Below are 19863 nucleotides of genomic sequence, written 5' to 3'. Positions count from 1 at the left end.
ATTGAGACTGATCGTGATCAAGATCAAGGTGGTGAATTTAAGATTTCCCCGATTTTTTGTCATTTTTTCCAAAAGCTCATCGCTTTTCGCGAAATGTACGACGGGGCTTCTTTTTTTCTTCGACAAATTGAATGTCCTGCTCGACCGCGAGCTGGTGTCCACCCGTTCGATTACCTCATCCGTCCTGCTACCGAAGGCTCACACTGACGACGCAAATGGTAAGTGCGGTCGTTCGAGCCGCATCGAACACGTATGACTGATTGCGAGCGCTTTGTGCAGCAGCGGAAACTATCGTGGAAATCGCGTCGCGTTATGTCTCTGAGAACGACGTCGCCGTTCCAGGCATTCGGCCGTACAAAAGGGATGAAAAGACCGGAGAAAAGAGAAAGGGAGACAGAGAGAGAAGCAGAGAGAAAGAGACAGAGGGGGAGAGAGAGAGAGAGAGAGAGGGGGCTTTCTGCAGCCGAAGCCGCACTCTCATACAACATCCCGATAAGATGACGTGCGGCACGCGTGTGTGCCGGTTCGCCATTAACTTTGCAAATGGAGTTCTCGTGACGCCATTAGCCTTTAACCTTTGAACCGAAAGCTGGAAACGGCGGGAAAAGTGTCAAGCTGGAGTCTGCGACTCGTGGACGTTCTCAGTTTCTCTCTCTCTCTCTCTCTTTCTCTCTCTCTCTCTCTCTCTCTCTCTCTCTCTCTCTCGTATAGAAAATGTTCGGAGGCTTAGCGCGAGGAAGGGATGAGCAGGTTGACGGAAATTTTCTAATTTGAGTATAGCAATCTTCTCTTTTCTCTTGTTTTTTGCCGAACTATCGGGATTTGGAACTAGGCTGACTGCGGTGTATGTTTGAATTTAAACCTCCTCGGTGAAAGTCTAGTTTCTGACAATGAATCGTAGACACGAAATCGTGCTTCGACTTTGGCTTCGAGAATATGCACGAGAGATATCGTCGAGATTGAAAAATGATCCGTGAAAAATATTTACGTACATTATCGTCGTTTTTAATATTTTTGCCCCAAACGAATCTTCCTTCTGTGAGACGTATATTCGTTTTTTTCCTTTTCTTTGCTTGTTCGCCCCTTTTTCTTTTCCTCTTCTAAAGAATGCCGTCGATCTGTTGTTGTGCATACCTTTGAAGAAAAGCACACAATTGTAATAAAAATATTGAACTCATTCTTGCTTCTAATCTAATAGCTAACCATTTATATCGTACGAGGTGTGAGTATTGCATATGAAAATCCGAAATGGGCATTCGGAGCGTTGAAAAACAATGGCTGCGTTCAGAAGAACAAAATGATCAGTGAGAGCGCTTAGTGCTTCTCGCTCCTGATTGGTAAGTACTTCTGGGTCTATGAAGAACCTAAAAGAATGCTCCAGTCACAGATAATAATCACTAAGCGCTCACTGATCACTTTGTTTTGCTGAATAACGCAGCCAATAACGATCACAGTGAGGTCAATGGTGGGAAAAACGATATGTTTACGTTTGGAAGATAGAGACGCGGATCATAAAAACGATAGAGGTAGGCAGTTAGTCGCTGTTGGACGCCCGAAAAAGTCGTGCCATCGCCACTCGTGCAGAAGGTTGGTGAGTGTTAATCAAATCATTATTTTCTAATGTTCATCGGGTGACCGGGGTCGAGCATCGTTCCCTTACATAATTAGTTGATTTCTCTTAATCCCGGTGTCGTCGTGCGTTTCCCCTTCGACATCCGTCCGATTCAGATGTTTTCTTGGTCACCAGACCGGGCTCGCCGAGCGTTTTCCCGGGGGGCCCGATATAACCCAAGTGATCTGAGCCAGCGGTTCGAGTGTGCACATACCCATTCGGACCGCCATTTTTAATCAATTATCGCGTGAGTTAATTATGCGAAAGTCTGACTCGAAGGTGTTCTGGCGCTCGGTGCGTCTCCGTATCCCGCTCGACCTCTACCGACGAGCGTCTGAATTATATTATCGTTACGCTTGCTATTGTTCTTTTGTGTTTACTACCTCGAACTGCTCGTCTATTCATTCGGTTCTTAGTGTGTACGCGTAAGGCAAATAAACAAAAAGAAGAAGACGGTCATGTCTATAGGGACTCGCTCCCATGTTGCTTATACATCCTATATGTTACTCTTCCTAGTAATTAACTCACGATTGAAGAGAAGGCGGAAAGCATTTTTCCCTAATACGTTTTAAGATGCGTACGGCTCTGGAATGCTCTCTCGAAATTTTCTAACGAGCGGCAATTTTTCTGCCGGACTATCGGACTTTAAAACTCGGCTAGACGCAAACTGTGTTCGAGAATTTAAATCTTCTCATGGAAACCTTAATTACGACGATGAATCGTCGGCATGTGAAATTTCGCCTCGACCTCGAGTCCAAGAATATACGTGAGAATATACGTGTATCGTCAAGCTCAAACAGTTACGAAAAATGTTTATAAAAATTACCGTCGCTCTTGTGCTGAGAACGAGAATCTCCCCTTCGGTAATTAACGTCACACGATTGAAAAGGGAACGAGAAAAGAAATTGTTTCTAATATACGTTTTAGGGTGCGCGAAAATCCGGAGTGCTCTCAAGGACACAGATCACTTCGAAGAAATCGCGCCGCTTCCGGCCCTCGTTGTTGCGCCAGACGAAATAGCGCGAGATAACATTGTCATAGTATTCCCGCGGGATTATAAACTTATAATACTCGAGTTTCACGCGGCATTATCCATAAAGGACGAGATTTCAATATTTCGGGTATTACAGTTAAGCTCCAGCGAAATGTCGTTACCGTTGCAGATGCGTTCGGGTACACAGGGACAGGACCGCGTTATATTGTATATTTGCATCGGTATACGCGCAGGGAGTTAATGCCGCGTATAAAGGACCGGCTGGAACGCTGCATCGAACCTGCTTCCCGCAGGGTCGTCCAGTGTTTAACGTCTGACGAATACGCGTCCGAATTTATTTATCCATCCTCACGAGCGCGGAGATATGCGACGCCCACGAAATGCTCGTTCACGGCTCGAGGAGCGCATGAATTTTCAGCCGCCGAGGAGCTGATGAATTTTCGCGCGAAATCACGACGTCCCGAGAACTCGGAGGACGTGTCCGGGCCTCTCTCCTCCTGTCTCTCATGGTCGAGTCTCTTTTCCGCGAGACTCTTCGAAACCGCCCCGGGTCCTTTGTCACCCGTTACAGTCTGCAGTCTAATCCTTTTATCCTCTTCTTATTTCCTAGCACTTTTCACCTCTCTCTCTCTTTCTCTCTCTCTCTCTCTCTCTCTCTCTCTCTCTCTCTCTCTCTCTCTCTCTCTCTCTCTCTTCTCAACCCGCTCATTGTCTCGGGTCCTCTCTCATCGCGCGTTTCTTCCCGTTCGCGCTGGTCTCTCCCTCGCGCCTCGAGACCTTCTTCCGCCTCTCCTCGTTCTCGAACTCGACGCGTGCTGTACTTCCTCGGAACGGACGTGCACGGCACGGCGTCCTCTTGCTCTTGCGAGAAAAAGCTGGCTGTGGCCGACGCGACATGAACTCGTAATTTTTCTCGCGGCGATGACGCGGAGAACAGGGCCGAACGGGGTTCTGGCATTCTCCCCGCGTCAGGGAAACAGGCGCATTAACTGGAGATTCTCGTAATCAGATCCCGCAGGGCTCCCACAAATTTTCCCTCGATTCTTCCTCATCTCGAGCATCGCGCGAGCGCGACATTCGCATTCGAGGGCGCGCTTCCGCTCCCGGGGGGAGGGGTTGCTAAGCGACAATACCGCGAGCGTGGGCGTCATATCCGTCACAGGTAATAGACATACATCTCGATAACGTCCGAGCTCGACAACGCGCTCATTGTCGGCCACGTCGCCACAGAAACGCGATGCGTCACATCGAAACGTTTACATATTCTCCGGGATATATCGATCAGCGGTTCTCTAAAGAGCCAGTGTCCCCGCGAAACTCGCCATTCTACGGGAAAATTCGCGCGGTCCGGCACCGAGCAAGCGGAATTGGAGATCCCGCGACTTGGACGACACCGCTGTGTTCGTGCGTGCTCCATCGACGACGAGGACTAGCGGCTCGGGGTGTCGTCGCCTGTCGTCGTCGTTGTAGTCGTTGAACAGCGGGAAAAAGAGCCCGAGAGAACGACGCGCGCGGCGGGCTGGCCGGATTAGGTAGGCCGCCCTGGCAGTTGGGAAATGCTGTTGCGCATCGACCACACGCTTTCCACGCTTTCCACGCTTTCCACGAGAGCGAACGGCTCGCTGCCCTCGCGCGGGCAATCGCGCGTACATGTGTGCCCGCGCGCTATGTGGCATTATCCGGCCGTTCGTGCAAAATTCGCGGAGGCGTGATGCTCGCCTGATCGTGAGCGATTCCCTCACGCGCCACTGAAGCGGCGATCCTTTCAGCGAGGGTTCGCCGATAGCAGGTGAATAAACAGGCACGTATGTGTCACCGACCGGAGAGTTAAGGGTCGCGATCGGTGCTACCTGCCGGTGTCGTCGCGTCGACGACCGCGCCGCTTAAGGAATAACATCGCGGCTACGGTCGACGGAAGAGAAAGGCCGCGACATTTTGATCTCGCTGAATTTCGGAAACATCCGGTGTCCAATGAAGGAAATTGTTTCGCTAATTCTCAGCATGTACGTCCTTTTCGCGTACCGTTTCCGAGAAGAAATGTTTATACATTATTATATGTATATAATTATATGTTCGTATGTGTTAGTAAAATATATGTAATAATAATACATTATTATATGTATATAATTATACAGGGTGTCCCATTTTAAAGGACTCACTCAAATATCTCAGAAACACTGCGTTAAATCGAAAAATGCCTAAGACAAAAGTTGTTTAGCTTGAAGGGGGACATGGGACAGCGATAGCATTTTGTTTATAGATGGCTCCATTTTCGAGATATTTACTGATTATCAATTTTCTTAAATGGAATCCAAATTTTTTAATATATCATCTTTTTTTACCGATTAATTTGAACAACTTTTGTCTGAAATATTTTTTTATTTGCTTAATATATTTTGAGATATTTAAGGAAAATTTGATAACTTTTCCAACATTTACCTTGCGATATCTTGCTAACTATTCGTCAAAAGAAAAAATAATATTAGACGTTTTTACTTTATTTACTATCAAGAATATACTACTATAATAGTGCCCTAACTTTTATTAATTTAATAATTTTGAAATTTCCAAAGGTCGATAAGTTAATAAGATAAGAAAAATCAACTCTGATTTTTCGACGCCTTGACCTCTCTGAATTTCGCAAAGCAATTTCCGATGTCCAATAAGGGAAATTGTTTCAATAATCGTCAAAATATATATTTCTTTTACCATTCCGAGAAAAAAATGGTCATACGTTAATGGTTATTATATGTACATAATTATTTGTTGATGTATGTTAATAATAAAATTATATATATATATATATATACATATATAATTTACATTTGTCGAGCGGCGGAATTACTCTGAAAGGGTTGATCTTTCGAATTATGTTTATTAAACATTTTCTACTCAGTGAAACGAGTACTATCTGCTTTATAAGTCTAGAATCCTTTTTCTGAACACCCTGTATAATTATTATGTGAATTTTGCCTTTCTATATGCGTAGAAACCAATTTTCTAGTTTCGTCTCTCGTACATTTATAGTATGTATTTATTCCTCATTTTAATCAAAACATAAATATTCCTATTGGATGTTCCGAAATTCATCGAAGTCCACTATTTCTCCACTAACATCAACTAGCATATCTCGATGCTTATACTTCTGTTCTTCCAAATTATCTCTCACTCTGATTCTTCGTGTCGGCCGCGCTAGCAGTTCACAACAATAATATGCACAATGTCCCTTCTTCGACAATTCACTCACGGCGACCTCGACGCGGAGAGAAAGAATTTAGATCGCGGCGGCTCATGCGAGAAGAAGAATTTCACGGTGACACAATGAGTTGACTCATCAATTAAGACCAATTACGTCCCCCGACCCGTAGCGTTCCATTCGGTTGTACGAATTACACTGAACTCTGTGTAATTATAACGACGTTATTAATGGTAAGCGAACGAGTGGCTCACTTTTGCATCATTCGCACGAATTTAGCCGCAACGGCGACCTAATACGCCCATCCACTAACGAGAGGGAGATATTCAACGCGAGCTACCAGTATCCCGGATTGAACAAAATCTCCGCAAGATTCGCAGAAAATCGAGTCGCGATTGCTCGAGGAAGCAGAGCGGGCTCTGAATTCGTCCGCGGGGAAAGTGTCCGTTGCAGGATCTCGTGAGATCCTCAACTGCGGACAATGTCGCTCACTCAGCGTGAATGTTCCGCGTGTTCATTAGCATACTTCGATTAAACAATGTCCTTAGCAAGCGTGGGCTGAGGAAATAAGTACCCGGGGGAGAGGTGGGAACTGCGGAAACGGTGCTGCGCGCACGCGGCCAGACGGAATTATTTATCTCGCGCTGGTCGCGCGCCGTCCAGGCTTTGATAAATAGATCTTTCGCGCGAGACGCTGCGAGAAGCGGCTACGGGCTCGGGTAGTCCCGCGCCCGGGCCCCAGGAAGGACCATTAGGTAGAATCTGCCGTGGTCGTGGCGCGGAAAAACGAGAAAAGGGGGAAAACAGGTGGAGAAAGCGAAAGACAGAGAGAGAGAGAGAGAGAGAGAGAGAAAGCGAGAAGAGAGAGAAGATCAGCGGCGCCGGGTTGCGGAATAAAAGCGGCCGTTTACGGCCGCCCTCGTCCTTTTTCATCGAGCCCGGCCGCACTTCGTTGCGGAAAATTGAAATAATTAATCGGCCGCCTACCTTTTTTCTCCCCCCTCCTGCTCTCTCTCTCTCTCTCTCTCTCTCTCTCCCTCTCTCTCTCTCTCTCTCTCTCTTTTCCCCATCTATCACCGGAAACAACAATAACCTCGACATTACTTTAACTGTATATTCGCGGAATTGGAAGTTTTCTCCTCTTTTTCTTTCATTGTACGATCTCTTCTGCGCTCTTAGAAGGTTAAGTCTAGAGCGTCGATAAATTATATCTATCTCTTTCTCTCTTTCTCTTACCGTCTTTCGATCACCTAACCAAGAATTCGGCTTTCGTCTCTAATATATACATAAGACGCACCTTCGCAGTATCGTCGTTACCGCGATTTATTGCAAACTGTATAATTCCCGAGGACATTCGGTAACAATTATAATAATAATGACTCGAATGCGAACACATACGAGAGCGAGTAATGATACAAGTTAATAAGGTTAGAGGGCTCGCGCCAACCTCGCAATTATCGCGATTATTTCGACGTCGTTCCAGTTTGCAATGTTACGCTGCAACGTTTGACTGTGATTGCAATTAATGTTGTCAGAATCGTTACTCGCTTACCTTTCGCGCTGATTATTCGCTGAACGTGTTCATTTATTCCGGCCAGCCCGGTTAAGGATGCGGCCCGCACAATACGTAAACGGTCGTTCTGTTTAACGCGCGCGCGCGCGCATGCGTAGACCGCGCAGTCGACTCGCGCGCACGTCGGCCGTAACATAAATGTGTGAATAAAATCGCCGCGCGTGTAATCCGTATCGGATTCTATCATCATAATGAGGACAGGAGGGACGGAGAGGTACAATTCACTTTGAAATATGGATATCGTTGATAATTGCGCGACGCGATATACATTATCAAAAGGACGCGCACAGACATTCGCTCTTCTCCGCGAGATCTATCGAGTCATATCGATACGTCGAAAGTGGTGTCACGTGCACACTTTCGATCGTTCGCGTGCTTCAAGTTAAAAACACTCGCTGCCGCAAGCGGCAAATGAAACAACTCCAGTCCGAAGGAGTGACATGTGTCCATCGATATTTGACTTTCTTTTTTCATCACGCAGGAAATACACACTGCATTCAAGCAAATATTATACTTATCTTAAATATTTCAGAAGTTTGCGTACCTGCAAATTTATTTCAAGTTTATCGTCAGCGTCGAATTTACTCGGAATACGTTCTGAATTTTCCTCGTAAGTTTAATATTTTAATTAGGAATATTAAGTTGAGACAAGAATATTAAATTCAAAGTAAAAATTCAGTTTACTTTCTTGTACAAGGTACAAGTTTTATAATATTCTGAAAAAGAGAATAAATTCTTCTTCTTTCTCTTTTCAATAGACAATAATGAGTTCTTATAAAATTTGTAATGAGAGAGAATATATCTCTCAAAAGTATCACCAGGGAGATGTTCTTTGCTGAAGACAACCATTATTTAAGAGAACAAAAGCAAATTGAATAACCATTCCTCCTTAGCAGTGGGATATCGTGGCTTATTTTTTTTTTCTTCTATGTGGAATGTTATTACATTTCACATGGATTTTCCGTTGAACGATATCACCCGTATTGCGGAGTTCAGTCGGTCTGAAGTTGGACAACGTAGTTTTATTTTTACGACGGGTCACCTTGTTAACCGCGTCGTGTCTAAAGTATGTATTTAGAAAAAATGTGCTATCTGTCCGAGCGACGAAAGCAATCCGTTAGAGAAATCTTGCCCTCGCGCGAAAATAATACCATTGGAAAGCTGTACTCGCGCGATGGAAGCTCCCAGCTTTGCAGTCACGCCCGGCAATACGACTGGCAGTTTTCCCGATTTTTGCCGAATTGCCCAATTTTTTATAAAATTCTGTACGCACCGGCGACTGAAAAATATCGGCCGGTCCGTTTTCAATCTGCCAAAGCGTACAAATCAAATCCGGCCCGACAAAGATCCGGCCGACTCCGGCGTGGTCGCGAATAGCAATTGACCGACGTTTTCTCGCTCGTGGTCAATCAGAACAGACCGATTTTCACAACAAACATAGCTTATCGATCGTGCTTAGAAAAAAAGAAAAAAAGGAAGAGGAGGTCGAGGAAGGAGAAAAAAGCGTTGAACGGAACGGAAAGCCGGGCGCACACATAATGTTTCATTCTTTCTTACGTGAAGCCATAAATGTCACGATAGAGATATAATTTCCTCGGTGCGCGCTCGTTTCGGTAATGTTCCATCCAATAACAGAGATGTTACGTGTGGTTCACGTCAGGAGATATAGGACACACGTTAGCCATCTCGTCCGAGTGGTCTTATATATCGGGGATGAAAAATTCATGCGGCTCGATGCAACGTCCAATCTTGAGTATTTATTACATGTAAGATACATGTGTTCGTATTACCTCCTAGAAAAACACGACGACGACGACGTGCGCGATGACGTTTAATACCTGAGCGTTTCCTCGGCGCGAGTTTCCTCGCAGGGAAGAGACACCGTGATACTTTAAATAAGTTAGAATTCGCGAGATTCACCGAGCATATATGAACGCTTTCCCTCGCCGCCGATATATTAGGAACGACCACGAATGATCAAGTACTTAAAAATAGAACGCATTTAAAAGTCCACAGACGGAGCTTTATTTTTAATGTAATGTAAGAACAAGTCGGATATTTTTACCCAAAAAGCACGTTGAGAAAATATTGTTCGTATAATGCGCGTCTCAAATGTCGCAACTGATAAGAATTTTAAATATTCGATTATTTATGAATTTATGAGTGGTTATTTATGAACTTCTAATACTTCTAACGTCGGTGATAATCACATTAAAAAAATAATGCTATTATTGGAACATTTCATGTATTAGGGTAAATTAGAGTTTTCATTGTATAAAATTTAATTTTTATGATCATTTTCCGCTAATTTAGAATTATTTTAATATATTTTATATATCAGGAGTATTCATAAGTAAAATCAAAATGGGCTACATTTAAGAGTTTGTAGTCCAAGTAGAAGAGGATTGACTTTAAAATAACGAAAAATAACCATAGAATTTTCACGATCACAATTCGATCGTTTTCCCGTCATTTTGATATTATCGCAATTTTAGAGGATAGAGGATCTATCTGGAAGACAGAATTTCTTATTTTTTAATCACGATCATATAATAAGTTGAACATGTTTTACTCAAATAGCACACAGACAAAATGCTGTTTATATAGCACTTAGCCTAAATGCAGAGACTGACAGGAATAAAAGTAAATACTTTATTACTTACATGGATAGCCCTAGTAAGTACGGCGGGATAAGAGGAGCTACGTAAGATTGATAGCGTACTATATACAGATATCGGAGAAATGTCCGACACGATATCCACGAAGATATCGATTATCGCGTCGGCACAAATTGGGAGATAATTGTTTGAACCAGCTTGTGTGTGCCATTCTGCCTTCTCTCCACACTGGACAATATCGCGCAACAAGAATTTAATAAAGCTCCGACTTGGACATTGCGTAGAACGTGGCTGAAAGAAATGGACGTGGAGCGTGTCCAACATACACAGCACCCTCTTTCCTCCGGTTCTTCTATCACCTGATCTGCTGCAGTTCCCAACTCTTCTCTTCTATCTCGCGATTACCTCGGTGATCCCCTTATTTTCCGATCACGCGCATAAAGCTTGAAGGTAAAGCGAAAGCTATCGAATGGCGTCATATGCCGGATTTCCACTCCTTTCTTCCGTCCTCCCCTTACCACGTTTCTCCTTCACCTTTCTCGGTATAAAATATACTGAAGTCAACTGTCGTTTCTCTTTTGCTTTCTCGTTGTCCTTTTATTATCGAATAAAATAAAAATATACAATTTTCCTTTCTTGTCTCTGTTCTCTTCGTGATGACGTGATTTCGAATGCTTCCATGCGACTAGAATGTGTGTATTATGTGTCGATATATTATTACTCGGGAGTTATTCTAATCTTTCTCTCAGATCATACATTTTCCCTAATTATTATTTACGGTGTTATATATCTGTTGCATATGATTGTATATGATAGTATCACAGAGAACGTGTCATACAATGTACTTCACTTGCAAATTTCTCCTACAACTCGTGGTCAATTGATTTTTCTAACAATAATGACAATTGCAGATTGTATTATTTACGTTTTATATTAAGGAACATTTGCTTATTGTCATTGACCAATCGTTTGACGATCGTGTTCTAATTATCTATTACATCGATATCGGATTCGAACACGCTCGTTTATGTAAACTAACATAAAGCCCTGCGGCAATTTTTACACTAGTAAAAATAAATACGATGGATGTTTAATAAACGAATGCTCAAATGTTTGGATCGATCATATTACAAATGTATTTAAATGTATTTTCTTGATGCGCAAATAACAAGAGTCATGGGATGATAAGAATCATTTGTCAGTGTATCGGATAGACTTTATACATTATAGAGTATTTTGGCGATTGATCCCAGATATTCCGTCGATTTTATTTAACATGTATAGATATCTCAACAGTAAAAAAATGACACTTTAGGACATATATAACTAAAATTTATAAAATTTCATTTGGGTGATGCGTACAAACTTAGATTAAGGAAACTAAAATTTGGAAGACTATGACAATTATACTGATAAAAACTTCTGAGGATACTAAGAAATCTAACTTCTGAGACTAATAAACATAACAATATGGATAACAACATATATTGGAGATACGATCAAACATATCGTAACTGAAACAAACATACAATATTTATATTAATAAAAAATAAAAAGAGAAAAAATCTTACCAATGGATGAAAATTTAATATTTCGTATAACATATATACGTATATACGTCTATTATCTGACAAAGTCATATATTCCACCTCTATTTCCTTTTTTTCTCAATGTCAATAGAGCCTTAGTAGCAGTAGTCGTATTTCTATAATTTAAGCGTATGTGCACATGACTTTATCATTAATTTTAACTTTAGGAAAAGGCAATGTGTTGTATATTTAATTATTCTGGTCTACAAATGATCTTATATCAATGTTTTACTGCTTATTTAGTTAGAACCGTCGTGTATGCAAAGCTCTGTTGCTTGTTGTCTTATACATTCTGCCGAACAATCCTTTTTCATTGTTTCTGGTTTTATTTCAATATTGCTAATATTTGCTTTTGGTGATGGTTCCTCGTATTTGCATATCACAGCGTACATATCGCCACCTAAGCGAAGAGCTAACCACCGATTTTTAATAACCGCTAATTTTAGACATTCGCACTTCATTTTGGCATGAAGATTCGTATGCAAAGTCCTGCCCATTCCTTCGATGACTATAAGATCCACGTTGTGTTTCACCATCGCAAGACACAGATCCAAACTCAGACGACTATTGAATGATGGAATAATATTAGTCAACATAATTATAAGCGAAATAATTTTTTATCACCTCTCGATACACAATCAAGGTACATTTAAGGTTCCAATTTTAATTGAAATTTCCACAGAAATTTTAACTTTTAATTTTTTCTTTTTCCAACAGTTTCAATAATTTATAAGAATTTGTATTCTTCTTATCATTTTTATTCTTTTATAGAGATTTTCCAAAAAAACGAAGAAAATATTTATTAAATTTTTAGTGAATTAAAGATCATTCTATTTTGATTAAATTACTATTTGGTGTAGTGTACCAAGAGTTGAGTGATACAAAGACGCACCTCAGATCCAAGCAAGGACCTGCTTGCGCGGTTTCCATGGCAATAAGTGTATTATTTTCTAAAGCATGTTTGATAACATCACAAATTTTCGCAGCGTCTCGTAGTGTAACAACCAATTCGGGATACGTCACATCATTTAAAGCTGGCATTGAATTAGCACACAATATTACCTAAAAGTGTGACATTGTCATTAGAACAATTTACCTTTCAAGAAATATCTCAACAATAACATTGTTATTAAAACTAACTTTGGTTCCTCGTTGTAACAGATCACGCGCGAATGGCAAGATCCCGAGAACTATGTCTACGCCGCTGTTATCGACGAAAACGGCCGCACATTTATGAGATGGCCCGTTTTGTAATCTATATATCCAGCTATCTAAATTGTCCTGTAGCCATGGTCTACCTACATTCGTAACAAAATATTATTTTTCATATCTCGTTAAGACGCAGAAAGTCACAAAGCTAATCATCTCTACCTGGAATTTTTGCTTGAGCTTCTTCAAAGCCGAAGTCAGTAGTTTCCAATAGCTGCGCAACGTCTTTCGCACCCCAATCGAATATATTGCCACTGAGTACACCTAAAATTAAAGCTTTTATCTTCTCTGCACCTTCTAACTTGTCTATAGCCATAATACGATTATGTAGATGTCTCAGTGCTTCTTCATTCTCTTTTTTCTTTTGCTGTAAATGAGAAGATGTAGCAAAATGCATGTGACAGTCATTTTCTTAAGTTTTCACTTTTAAAATATCGGAAAGATTATTTACATGTAAATATGGATCCGGGAAGTCGAACTCCTTCATACAATGTTCAATGGTATCCAGTAATATTCTAACGGTAAGCGTTCCATATGCACTGTAAACCAATACAAATTACAACTTATTTCTTTTTTGCGTATAAATAATTAATTGTGTATCATCTGTATCTGTATCTGATCAGAACTTACAATGGCTGCGCATGAAGATAGTGTAACCTGTTGATATATTTCTCTTTAAGCTTTGACGCTCTGTCTTTTGCCGTTGGACTGTGTGGTTGACTATGAATAGCTCTTGCTACAAATTTATCTACAGATTCTTCAAAACACTGCAACCAGTATTCTCTGTAAACATAAATTATTTATTATTCACATTTGTATAATTCGTTCCATGCAGCAAAAAAGGGAATGAAAAAAAAAAAAATTAGACAAAAATCTTACCTAGCCTCTTTATCTTGAGCAAGGTCTGTAGTATCAGGATTATAAGTTGCTGGATCTTTCAACAGAGGACAGAATGTAACAGCATTCTCTGCTTGATCAATTTCCAACTGATCAACTTTAATTCCAAGGTTAGTTGACACAGAATCCTTAAAACCGGATGACCCAGCATAGTTTTCCAACCAGCTGCACTTATCTGATTGTTCAGTGCCGTACAAAAACGCTCCAATCGCGCCAAGGTAACCTTCATGGCGAAGAAAGAGAGGCTTTACCTTACCCTAGATAATGGGTGTGTAGTAATAACACAAATATTTAGAAATATGCACATCTTATAGTTATCCAGCATTTGGCTAATTTTAAATAATTTTCTATGATATTTCGATTGAAAAAAATATACAATTTTCGTGAAGGTAGGTCGTGTAAGATGTAGAAGAAACATGCGCAAAGACTAACATGAGACCAATATTTGATGGAGTATGAGACGGTATGCATTGATAGTGGATGGTTACGAAGGAAATAACCACCAAAATAAACCTTATCCATACTGTACACTGTAGCATATAGACTAGCTATTTGGCCAATGTCATTGCTAATAGTAAACAATAAACTCCTGGCAAGATCAGCTTCGGAAAATTTGGGCGGTCCTAAAATGTTATTATACATGTTGAGAAAGAATGAAATGAGAAAGAGGAAGTCAAGGAGTCTTTTGATAACAAATTTTTAATGCAATTTGCATAAACTTATGCTTACCACATGACATTGCTTTGCCAAAAGATGATGCAATAAGGTCTCCAGGTAAACCTTGGGAGGAATAATCACCTCCATAAATGTCCTTCACTAATATGTCTACATTACGATGATCTCCTCGTTCTGCAAGTTGCAGCAATTCGTCAAAGCCCTAACAGAATATTTTTAAAGTAACACTTTAATAATATACATTTATATATATATATATATACATGTACTATTCACATATGACTCAATGGCACTATGACAGGATAGAGCTTTTTCATGTAACAAAACAATTTGTATAATTTTAATTCTAATGTAGGCTTGTAAAAATTAAATAAAATTGAGTAAAATGTATCAATAAAATAAAATACATCAATCAAGATATCATGAAGATATTTTTCAAAAGATCATGTTCTGTTCAGTTAAAAGAGATTATAATATAAATTCAATACCTTTCTCTTTGTGAGCAAAGATCCTAATCCCCAAAATGTACCTCCTCCTGTAGCTGTACCTCCAACTCTTTCGAATACTTCATCAGACTCTACCTAAAAAAAAAAAGAGAGAAATAAAGTTATGTAAATTTTATGAAAAAGCATATTTCCTAGGTATCTATTACTTACTTTAAGAATACTGACACCACTGCCAATATTAACTAGCAGATATGGAAATATATTAGGACTGGCTTTTTGAAAATTATACTCTGGATTTGCATGTCGCTCATATTCGAAGGCTTCACAGGGTATATTTTTCAGTAAAAAGTTGCAGCCTTTTATAAGGCAATCAATCTCATCTTCCTTGTCGACTCTGAAACGTTATCTTATCAATCAGTACACTGATACAGCCTTTTCAGCAATCTTGTGCTTCCTCATGTTAGATATGTAATTTTAAACTATAGTATCTCATACAACAAAGCAATACATGTGACATAGAAGATCTGGTCGAGGATATTTATACAATAATTAGTATTAGCATATGTGTTAAACGAAATTCAATAAGGTAATAATGCTTACAATAATCCTAATTTTTCTTGCAGCAATGGAGTATATTTAAACGCTCCCCCTCCGGTTACTTTAATACTTTTGCCATGAAACCGCTCAACATCTACTAAATTCTCCTTGACAAAATCTAAGCAGTTCTCGATATATCTTGTTTCAAACTTAACAAAATGCAGTCTATTACCCTCAAATACTTTGTACGCTCGTTCTCCGCTATTTCCCAAGCCTGCATTCTCATAAAGTGCCTTGCGATAACTTATTGTTGAATAATACGCAATTTTCGTCAACGACAGACCTGAAACAATGTGTAAGAAAATATATTGATATTTATGTGACGTCGGTTTGAAATGATGATGGTAAACGTGATAACGGTACGACGGGAGCGGTATAATTTTTAAAGTCAAGTAAGGACGGACAGAACGATGTGTTTTGTACACGCGCACCGATAATATCAACTACGCACCGATGTCGATCGCGAATGTTTGTGCGTTTCTCAAATTGGCGAAAACCTCGACAGTAGGGGGTAATTTGATGCATTGTGGATGTGACTGCTCGCCGTCTATCTCCGCTGCCATTTCCGTCTGTCAAACGACGATCTCTTGGTTCTCCCAAACTCTCTCACTCGGTGGTCCGCGTTCATCTAACAGCTGGCAGTTGATGAATATATCCGCATTACGACAACAAAATGTACACAATGATACAGATTTGAATGTATATATCGAACAGAGATTACAAGAAGATTTCAACTCTGTCCGGGTTGTATCCACAGACTTCTATAGAATACACTAGACTGCTAACTCCCTTATATACTTCTTACATACTCTATCCGTAGAAAGTATGTACACTCAGAGACAGGTATGGTGTCCCTCGGCGATGTCGTATACACCTGTAAAACAATCGAAAGAGATGACAGGTATACACGCATACGCATATGGGCGTACTGTACAGCGCGAGAGAAGCGAAGAAGTGATGGGAGACGTTCCGATATTGCATCCTTATCGCACGTCGCACGATCGAGAGAGAAAGCATTAGCAGACGTGGTATGGTTAATGGTGTCTCCAATAGCTGTCTCACTCACTCTACGCTTGAATGCAGGGAATATGAGTGAGACAGCTATTGGGGACACCATTAACCGTACCATGTCTGCTAATGCTTTCTCTCTCGATCGTGCAACGTGCGATAGGGATGCAACGTCGGAACGTCTCCTACCACTTCTCCTTCTTCGTTTCTCTCGCGCTGTACAGTACGCCCATGTGCGTATGCGTATATGCCTGTCATCGCTTTCGATTGTTTTACGGGCGTATACCGACATCGCTGAGGGACACCATACTTGCCTCTGATGCCCATTTCTACCAACTTTGGTTAACTTGACCGGTTAGTTATTCCAACGGAATTGACCAGTCACATTTGTCGTTAACTAGAATTATTAAATGCGATTGGCCTATTCCGATGGAATAACCAGTCGGTTAAATTAACCACGGTTGGTAGAAACGGACATGAGAAATTGACACAAGAAAGCGATATATCCTCTCAAATTTAACAATCGTCATATGAATTTATTTTGATATCATTATACAATATTCGTTATCAGATTCATATTATTTCCAAATTATACTAATGACAAGAGTATTTAAGTTTCTTACAAGGTAACATATGGAAGTGTCGCTTACAGATTTTTAAATATCATAAAAGTTTTGTCGAAAGTATCTTTTTTCATATATTCCATCATTTCAAATATATTTGCTTGTAATTAATTTTATCAAATTATTTGCGAGGGATTGTTTGAAATGCAAGAGAGAGGGGGGGAGAGAGAGAGAGAGAGAGAGAGAGAGAGAGAGAGAGAGAGAGAGAGAGAGAGAGAGAGAGAGAGAGAGAGAGAAAACATATAAAAAGAAATATCTTATTTTAACTGCTCTCAATATATTCAAAACTCATAAAAAAATTAATGAAAGGCATTTTTTGTAAGATAGAGTATATTTATATATTCCTACATTACGAAATAAGGTCTTACTTCAAAATTGCAGATATTTAATCACAGTAAACACTTAATTAATCTGGCATGTACTTAAAAATATCTAATCACAGCACATAATGAATTAAGTTTGTGATATCTATTCTGTGATTCAGTGTTTCTTGTTTTAGAAAATGATGAAAGTTATTTTTTTACTATATAATGTTCAGAATACTAAAAATGACAATGATCAAAACTTAATTCATAATTTATACAATTCGTACATTGATTAGATTTTATTTTTTAATAATGTATTATAATATTGCTGTTTGATTAAAATTCATTACCGCGCAACGAATGATTATAGTATATATATGTATATCAATTAAATATCTACAATATAATTATGAAAAATAAACTTGTATAATACATACTGTGTTATTTAATACAAATTCTTTATCATTGGCCTATTCTATATGTTTTATAATGCCCTGTATAAATAACGATTAATATTGGCCAATATAAATCTCTGCATGAAATTCGATAGATTTGTGAATTTGTTGCAGCTTTCCGATTCTCTATAAACATGCATATGAAATTCAATGTTTTTTATGTGCCAACATCATTACATGTAACGAAGCAAATAGTTATCACTCTTCCAGTCAATCAAGGGTTAAGACACTTTGGTTTAATGGAATATTACGAAACTTATGGCAAATTGCCGGGTAAACATTTCTTACCAAACATAAATCCATTAGTAAAGATGTATGTAATATTATACAGTACTATTAGGTAATTTGTTCTTCTCTCAACGTATAGAAAAAATTGTACTAGTATATTATTACAATATTCTATAGAATAAGCTGTAAATATTTGTGCACTGTGGACATAACGTAAGGCTTTTTATATTCTATTTCTGCATTGTAATATGTAGTTGAGTGAAAATATATTGGTGTTATCCAAAAAGTTATAAAAAACAGCATCGATGTCTCCTGCGTCCGGCATTACTGACTTTATTACGTTTTTTCTTTTCTTTATCTCTAAGTTCTTTGTCTTTACGTATTTCTCTGACCTAAATTATATAACAAAATTTTGTTACAAATTTGAAGTGTAGTTGTAAAAGTTGAATATTACTGTCACATAGAAATTGTTTTGATAAATAGAATATTATATTCTTTATATATATATATATATATATATATATATATATATATATATATATATATATATATATATATATATATATGTCACAGAACCTCTCCAATATAATAAATTATTACTATTTATTTACCAAAGTATAAAAAGCATCATCTACACCCATTCTTGTTTTTGCTGAGGTTTCTACAAAAAGCATACCATACTGTCGCGCGACTTCTCTCGCTTGAGCCATGTTTACTGCCCAACACTGCTGAAGATCGCATTTATTGCCGACTAATACCATTGGTACCTCCTCTGCATCTTTTACTCGTTTTATCTGTTCTCTATATGTACTAATATCCTATAATATTAAGAATATAATATAGGTTTCACAAAATTAAATTGAATTAGCAATAGTGTAGAACACGCTTACCTCAAAACTTTTAGCTGAATTTACAGCAAATACTAACAAAAACCCTTCTCCTGTTCTCATGTACTGATCTCTCATTGCACTGTATTCCTCCTGTCCTGCTGTATCTAATATATCTAGAAGGCATGTTTCACCGTCGATCACTACCTGTTTAATGTATTGGTAAATTTAATAAAGCAAAATAAGATATAATACATTGCTTAAAACTTCTTAATTCTAAAGTTTTAGTTTTCACATTAATTTAGATAGTTTAGTACAAAATAATATTTCATAAGTTACTGAAAACTATCATAGAGAACCATGGTAGAAATTAAATTATTATATGCTTACTTGTTTTCTATACGAATCTTCTATAGTAGGATCATACTCGTCAACGAAGTGATTCTGTATCAGCTGAATAGTAAGAGCTGACTTCCCAACACCACCAGCACCTACTACTACAAGCTTATACTCTGTCATGAGTGTAGTGTTTTAATGAAAGTTACAACTTTTGTTGTTTCTTTCAGGGTAAATTCTTCTAATAATCTGCAAAAAGAAAAATACAAAATTGATGATAATCTTTTCACTATTGAATTTTTTTAAAGACATGATTTATTGTTAAGAGAAAAGGTAATTCATATTTTACGCCTGTAAAACAATCGAAAGTGATGACAGGCATATACGCATACGCATATGGGCGTACTGTACAGCGCGAGAGAAGCGAAGAAGGAGAAGTGGTGGGAGACGTTCTGATGTTGTATCCTTATCGCACGTCGCACGATCGAGAGAGAAAGCATTAGCAGACGTGGTACGGTTAAGACCCCTTGCACAATGCCAGGCACCAAGCAATAAGAATAAAAATAGACCAATCACAATCGACTATTACAAGAATAATTTATTGTAATTGGTCTATTTTTATTCTTATTGCCTGTTGCCTGACATTGTGCAAGAGGCTTAATGTGTCTCCAATAG

General features: G+C 39.1%; 2 protein-coding genes across 4 annotated transcripts; both read right to left on the bottom strand.

Moving 5' to 3' along the window:
* Positions 1 to 11794: 11794 nt before the first annotated feature.
* On the bottom strand, positions 11795 to 16402 carry LOC105192122 (pantothenate kinase 4). Of its 3 annotated transcripts, none has more exons than XM_011156024.3 (14): positions 16216 to 16402; positions 15858 to 16041; positions 15410 to 15689; positions 15020 to 15203; positions 14852 to 14944; positions 14418 to 14565; positions 14121 to 14311; positions 13671 to 13945; positions 13422 to 13574; positions 13243 to 13330; positions 12954 to 13158; positions 12723 to 12880; positions 12475 to 12644; positions 11795 to 12146 (listed from the first exon to the last, which is right to left on the bottom strand). In XM_011156024.3, the coding sequence occupies exons 2-14, from the start codon at positions 15967 to 15969 to the stop codon at positions 11822 to 11824; spliced, it is 2382 nt and encodes a 793-aa protein (XP_011154326.1). In that variant the 5' UTR covers positions 15970 to 16041; positions 16216 to 16402; the 3' UTR covers positions 11795 to 11821. The 3 variants fall into 3 exon arrangements, with proteins under 3 accessions (XP_011154326.1, XP_011154325.1, XP_011154327.1); XM_011156023.3 differs by having other exon boundaries at positions 16128 to 16323; XM_011156025.3 differs by having other exon boundaries at positions 16212 to 16309.
* Positions 16403 to 17779: 1377 nt separating this feature from the next.
* LOC105192124 (ras-like protein 1) lies at positions 17780 to 19564 on the bottom strand. The gene is made up of 5 exons (XM_025297643.1): positions 19538 to 19564; positions 19243 to 19437; positions 18916 to 19059; positions 18637 to 18843; positions 17780 to 18417 (listed from the first exon to the last, which is right to left on the bottom strand). The coding sequence occupies exons 2-5, from the start codon at positions 19369 to 19371 to the stop codon at positions 18313 to 18315; spliced, it is 585 nt and encodes a 194-aa protein (XP_025153428.1). The 5' UTR covers positions 19372 to 19437; positions 19538 to 19564; the 3' UTR covers positions 17780 to 18312.
* Positions 19565 to 19863: the final 299 nt, after the last annotated feature.

Source organism: Harpegnathos saltator, unplaced genomic scaffold (genome assembly GCF_003227715.2).
Source record: "Harpegnathos saltator strain DR-91 unplaced genomic scaffold, Hsal_v8.6 scaffold182, whole genome shotgun sequence".
In the NCBI taxonomy this organism is placed as follows: Eukaryota; Metazoa; Arthropoda; class Insecta; order Hymenoptera; family Formicidae; genus Harpegnathos; species Harpegnathos saltator.
This window is presented reverse-complemented; position numbering and strand designations above follow the sequence as displayed.